The 6920-nt window shown below is 37.8% G+C and overlaps 1 protein-coding gene across 1 annotated transcript in view; it reads right to left on the bottom strand.

Annotated features, from left to right (window-relative positions):
• LOC107738194 (cyclin-L1-like) overlaps window positions 1–2189 on the bottom strand; it is a 7088-nt gene extending 4899 nt beyond the window's left edge. The window contains exons 1-5 of the mRNA XM_016549924.1: window positions 1857–2189; window positions 1489–1563; window positions 1297–1406; window positions 824–941; window positions 638–702 (exon numbers count right to left, since the gene is read on the bottom strand). Coding sequence (XP_016405410.1) covers window positions 638–702; window positions 824–941; window positions 1297–1406; window positions 1489–1563; window positions 1857–2096 — 608 coding nt within the window. The 5' untranslated portion in view covers window positions 2097–2189. The remainder of the gene's footprint in view (window positions 1–637; window positions 703–823; window positions 942–1296; window positions 1407–1488; window positions 1564–1856) is intronic.
• Between the last annotated feature and the right edge of the window lie 4731 nt (window positions 2190–6920).

Genomic DNA, 6920 nt, shown 5'->3' with positions numbered 1-6920 from the left:
AGCGGTAAATCTCCATCACCTGCGTGCTTTCACATTGAGCAGCATTAACTACACAGAGCCGTTGTTCACTGACGAGCGGCGCAAAAAATTGCACGAATATGAACGTGGTTTTGCGCTGCTCATCTGTGAACAACGGCTCTGTGTAGTTAATGCTGCTCAATGTGAAAGCCCGCAGGTGATGGAGATTTACCGCTGATTACAGAAGCGGCTTTACTGATAAGATGCGCGTTAAATATCGCATGCGATTTATCGTGCAGCCCTAGTTATATGTATAATATTTCATTAATTTAGGGAAATGAACAAGTGTCTTAGCCCTCAAGGGACTATTTGGCCAACCAGCTTATTCCTGCTTGAAAAGCAAAATGTTATTGATAGTGTAAAAAACATCAACTTTGAAGCACATGCATTACTCAACATTACTTACTACCTTCCAGCAACACTACATTCAATTAAGGTAAAATAGTAAAAAATGTATAGTTAATTTAAATGGAATCGGAACCGTTAGGCAAAACTGGAACCGGAATCGGAACCGGAAAATTTCTAATGATACCCAACCCTACTCCTCTATAAGGGGAAAAATTCCAAGTCATAATTTATAGGGCATTTTTATGAAATCCGAAAATATAAACACACTTACCATGCTGTTTGAACCAGCATCTGATTCTTCTCACATTCAAGAACTTGTAGGTACATGACTATAATCTGAAAGAGTTACAAACTGAAAATTAATTATGGACACTAGCAGGATTTTCATACACAAAAATAGATAACAGCAGCAAAATATATTCTGGATAGCAGCAGAATTTTAGAATTGAAAACTTACCTTGTGTGGATGTTTGACGTGAACACAGAAGCCTAGCTCCTTAAGGACACGGCGCTCCGCTTTGATCACTTGGTTCTTGGTGTTAATGTAGTTTTGATCAAGGACAAGAGGGGTGCTCCTGGTTCAACAAAAAGCAAAAACAGCTGATGTAAATACATGTTGGACATGATATATTATAAGAAAATCTATATTTCTATGGGGTCTATGTTCTCAGCTTTATTTCATATTCTCTTCACAGATGATACTAACATGTTTAGAATAAAAAAAAAAGAAGTCTAATTCAAAAATTAACCACATTTTTAAAATGGTTTTAGGTAAACAAATCATCATTACATGCGCAATCCAAAGTTTAAGCTAAGCACAGTAAACAATTAATGGATATGAAATTCTACAGGTCTCATATACTAACTTTCCTGGATTTCAAGCTAAATGTTTAACCCTTTAACGAATAATAAAACCCATAATCGCCTTACCTTTTGCCCTTTCCTTGTTTTAAGTGATGGAAAACATTGATCACATCCCTCACTCTTCTCGGCGATTCCTCTATCTTTGATGCCAAGTTGACGCAGGCCATGGCAACAATCTGATTTAAAGTGACAACCACAATTATTTTCATAATCTGGGTTCAATCATTTTCTTTTTTTCATTTTGTATGTCTGACTTACCTCAAAGCTGTGCTTGATGAAGGACTTCGAGTAAAATAATCGTTGAAAAAGGACTTGTCCGGTCGCCATCGCCACCTATTCAAATAAACAAAGAATACACAAAAAACAACGTTTGTCACTTGACTTACATGAAAGCAACACCTACTTGTTAGACAGTTAAAAGCAGACAACAAATAATCTGTTTTAACAACATTCCAAAATACATTTACACGGCTTGCATCAGCTGAAGGAAGACAAAAGGCCGCCGGTTTGAACGTGCCGGTTACGGCTAGCTAGCCGTGCCAAGCACACCGTCTTATACCTCAAGATCATTAGGAATTAAACTAACGGACTAATTCACATATACATCAACATATTTAGACAGTAACCTGTGGCAGATGCAGAAGAATCCCGGCGGCCTGGATGAGTTCGCAGCCCAGAATCCGCAGGTCTGTCTCAGTCTCATGGTCGAGGCCATCCAGCATGGACGGGGTCGTGAAAAGTCTCTCCTCGGGTATTAACGAGCTATCGATGACCAGAAACACCTCCGAATACACTTTATCGCCGATAAGTATGCCTTGGCTGTTTGGTGGAGTGTTTATATGAGGAGATAAAACACCCAGAGACATCGTGATGGGGTAAATCGGTATCACAAAACGTAGACCTTTTGTCTGCCAGGCGGAAATGGCAACGTTTAACGTGACGTCAATAGCTCCGCTGGAATGGTGAATTCCCGTTGAATACCGCGATATTGTGTTAGTGAGCTTCTTCTTCTTCTTCTTCTTAGTTTTATGGCGAGTTGCAATCTTTGCGCATATCGCCACCTACTGTGCTATTGTGCAATCAGGATTTTCTTTTATTATATTAGTTGTTCTGTCTCAACTCTGAAGCCATCAAGAGTCCAGGTATCGGTTGGCGCTGCGTGTTCAGCTCCTCCGTCCTCCACACTGAACCCCTTAGACTCCAAACCGAAACAGAAATGTGTTAGTGCGCTGTGTGGGTCGTGCTGTTCTTAAAGGGGTTCTATTATGCTTTTTCACTTTTTCAACTTTAGTTAGTCTGTAATGTTGCTGATTAAGCATAAAAAAGATCTGCGAAGTTATAAAGCTCAAAGTCCAATTCAAAAGGAGATATTTTATTTAACAAATCACTACACCCCCAAAACAAAATCAAGACTTTGTAAAAGAGCATAACAGGACCCCTTTAAAGGATAGTACATTTTGTCATATATATATATATATATATATATATATATAAACAATCTAAGTCTACGACATGTCCTCATTTAGAAAGCTTGGTAAACGTTTGTGTAATAATTAGGGATGTGCGCGACGACTAATTTGACTGACGTTTAAACTTTTGAACTCGCCGCAACTGACACGAAGAAAACGCATGTGAGGTCTGAGGTAAAAATGTAGTTTCCGCCCAGATAAACTTTTAAAAATAATGTATTATTTTTCAAACGTTTTATTTTAACTTGTTATTTAAAATGTTTTAAATGCAATGTTAAAATGACGGTAATTTGAATGATAAAATCAAGTTTTTTTTATTTTCTTTTTTTTTTCTGTCGTGTAATCGACTATTGTTTTCAGTGTCACTAGTAGGAGCTGTACCGTTTAGTCGACTAGTCGACTAGACCCGCACATCCCTAGTAATAATGAAAGTAAATGGAATAAAGCAACTTTATGCCACCATAGAATGACCAGACAGACAGACAGACAGACAGACAGATCGATAGATAGATAGATAGATAGATAGATATAGATCTGAAACTGATAAGACAGCTTACAGAGGGGATGTGATATGCCTAAACACCTGGTCAACAAGACATAAAGATAGTTGTTGACTTAATGAAATCTTGAAATCTTCATATCAACGACACCATTAGTTTACATACCCAGGAGGAAAAAAAAATCTGATTTCTAGACTTATATAATAACTATTTTTTTCAACAGTGCAATAAAGTACAATACTTCTCTTTGCATTTGAACATATTAATTTTCCATTTAATATACTGTTTTAAAAATATACTGATTAAAAAATAAGGATACAGAATAATTAGGTAGGCTACTGTTTGTGAACAGAAAACTGATTAACTTTTCCTCTTTAATGTCTTCATCAGCACTGTTCAGATTATACTATTTGGCTACATTTGCTGAGAGGGTAAATTATAGCCTTGGTCTTTGCTGTGCACTAACCAGGAAGTAGGAGAGATGCCAGCTGTCACTGATACTCATTTTGACCTCATTGCATTTACCCACTTGCCCCTCTCATCTATCAACCAATATCCTTATGAGATGTGTCCAAAAGAATTAAAGTACACAAGACATTCATTAGTGTCACATTTGATTTTCCCCAAAACACCACTGATTTCAATAAACAAACGTTTTGTAAAAGATCCAAATCCAATTTGATCTCTTATTACTGCACTTTTCATAAATCTACTACTAAAAAGTTAAGAGAAATGTACAGGGGCGGAATCATTTTGTATAGAGAAGTTGTGCAAATGCTGTTTTCTCAGTCCAAGTGAAAACATTTTGATGTCAACAGTAAATCTTTTTTTTTTAATCAAAGTATTTTCACAGTATTTTCCCCTCTTTGCCTGTGGTTGTTTTTGTGAAATGCACATCCCAAGTTACTGAGAGAAAGAATAAACAAGACCTACTGTAGACAAAATATCCTGCTGCAGTAGCAGTTCCATCATATTCTGTGAAACTTACTTAAAATAGCCTGTTTCCTATGCATATGCATTATTATATGCATTATATCACCACAATTATATGCATTATTTTCACGTTTCACTGTTGGGAGCCTTTCTCATGAGGTTTGCACCAGTGAAGTTTCAGCGCATGCCAGCATGTCAATAAGGCATGCAAATAACACCTTGCACACAAGCTGCTTTTTCAGTTGTATAAAAGGGTACACTATACTCAAGAGAGAGCCCCATCCCCTTTGCTTCAGTTTGTTACACAATATGTTTGTGACTATGCTGTGGCTTTCAAAAACTGAAAATTAGCTCAGTTGGACAGCCATTTAAATAACATTGCGTGTCAGTCATGCAAGTGCAAAGTGTCATATTCTCTCATACATACAATGCATTATTGGCAGCCGAGTAGCACTGAATAAAGCAAATGTCCCAGAGGAGGAACATCTTGCAGCTTCTTCTTGCATAAATCACTCACTGAGACATTTTAATCAGGTAATTATTCATCCTTTCTGTCAGTGACTGGGGATTCATAATGTACTCCAGATCGGCTGGCTCTTTGAATGGCACTACTGGGATCTGGTTAGAGAGCTGTAATGTTTCACCTCACAGGTTCAGAAAAGCACACTCTGCATCTTTGCTAGGGGTGAAAATTTGGTGTTTAAAAAGCAAAAATTATGTCTGTGTATGCGCTGAATTTTCTACGAGTGCTTTATTTCACAGTGCAGGAGCTTCATAGACCCGGGAGGTACCATCATTATGAACAAAACACTCTTGAGTGAATCGAATATCTAAAACCCTTAAGTCCACAGGAAGGAAATTTCATCAGCAGTACCGCACAGTTAAAACTGAACAATACAGCGTTTTATGAGGCAGGTTTGAAGTAGCCCCCCGAGATTGGAAAAAAAAGCTGTCGCCCGTAGCGAGCTTGACATGGACAGCCGGGTGATGTAAATCAGCATGTTTCTGTGTCTGACTTCATGGTGAACATGTTCCTTTCACCTGAGGAATTTTTTGTTTCTAGACGTCTCCGTCCGCCATTACCCCAAGCAAATTTGATTGGCTGCTTGTATGCCAGTGAGACTAACTGTGTTCCTTCTAGAAAGCAAAGTCAGCTATATTTTTTTAACATGCTAATGATTTCCCAAAGCCTGTGGCTGTGACATACAGCAGAGTCCTGGCAACCGATGGTGAACATACAGCCTGCTGTTGTATGAAACATTTTCAACCTCTCACCTCTCTGCTGTTCAGACTGTGAGGTCATTTTCCATTCCTGAATGTGTGTCAGTGGAGGGACGCAAAGGTGAGGTTTTTTTATTAAAGTGTAAATATATTATATCCCCTGTGGTATATGGTATACACTGCAGGTGCCTTGTTGCACGGTTATTGACCTGGACCACAATCCAGCTGCATTGCTTTATTGAGAAACAGCGTCACAGGACACCTGCAGAAAGTTCAGTTCCTGTATACCTCACAATCCGAAACCCATTTATAGAAACAGGCTAGATCTGGTGTTGCCTGGTTCACGCTGGGTCTAATTCCCACCTCACCCCCCAGAAGGCCCAGAAGTGTAAATATTTCCATCTCCACATGTTCTCAATTTTGATCTGACTGAGAGTGCTCTGTTTTGTGAACTGAATGCTGAACTATAAGCGCAGAACAAAATCACGTGATCACTTTTTTTCTGTTTCTATGTGACACATAGTATGCGGCATGTCTGTAAATCCCCCACAAACAAATAATAAAAAGAAGAATGGAATGAAACTCTCTGCCAGTATTGATAAATCACTGGATGAGAGATTTCATAAACGTTCAGATTAATGATGCTTCTCAGAATTTCTGTCTTTTGGAATTTTTTAATACTGTTTTCTGACTGACTTGGTGTAGATAGATCTGCCCGTTATAATGAGCAGATATTTAGTCAAATCATATACATATGGGCATAGTTTACTTAATTTTGAATAAGTAGTTCAGAAATACCATTTAGTACCATTTTTATTTGCTACTTTATTTGCTAATTGTGGGCCAAGTACAACAGCTAATGACAGTATGTGTGTGTGTGTGTGTGTATGTATATATATATATATATATATATGAAAAGCACAGCTGTCAAATGTTTTATATATTCTATGTTCAATTTTAAAATGGAAAACAAATAAAGCTGTCCTTTACGGAGTTGTTTTAATGCCTTCTGATTTTTAACCTCAAGTTTAAAGGAATAGTTCACCCAAAAATCACCAGTGAAAAAGCTGGAGTCTCATCTGAATCAGGGGAGAAATATGCACATATCAAGCACCTCTTACAAGCAAAAACGTTGCTAAACAAATACGTCAGACATTTATAGTGTCAACAACTGTGTGTGCCAAAGGTGTGAGGGAAAGAATCAAACAATGAAGATTATATAATGCAGAATATTATAATATTCCAAGAGAAATATTAATAATGCCAAAATAATTAATTGCCAATCTCTGAGGTAATAAATAAACCATTTTATGGCATTGTATATTTAAAGGTGGGGTAAGAGATTTCTGGTAGCCAATGTTGACATTTGAAATCACCAAAACAAACACCCCCCTACCCCCAAAAGGGTCTCGCCCCTATTTTGATAGCTCCGCCCCACACATATGTACGCAACCCAGGCAACGATTAGTTCTATGAAACAAAGCAAAACCAATGTTACACCGTGTCTACACCAGACGCGAGTGGCGTGGCGAGACAAAATACTATAGAACTCATTATAATCAGTGAT

Source organism: Sinocyclocheilus rhinocerous, unplaced genomic scaffold (genome assembly GCF_001515625.1).
Source record: "Sinocyclocheilus rhinocerous isolate Xijiao unplaced genomic scaffold, SAMN03320098_v1.1 scaffold254, whole genome shotgun sequence".
NCBI lineage: Eukaryota > Metazoa > Chordata > Actinopteri > Cypriniformes > Cyprinidae > Sinocyclocheilus > Sinocyclocheilus rhinocerous.
This window is presented reverse-complemented; position numbering and strand designations above follow the sequence as displayed.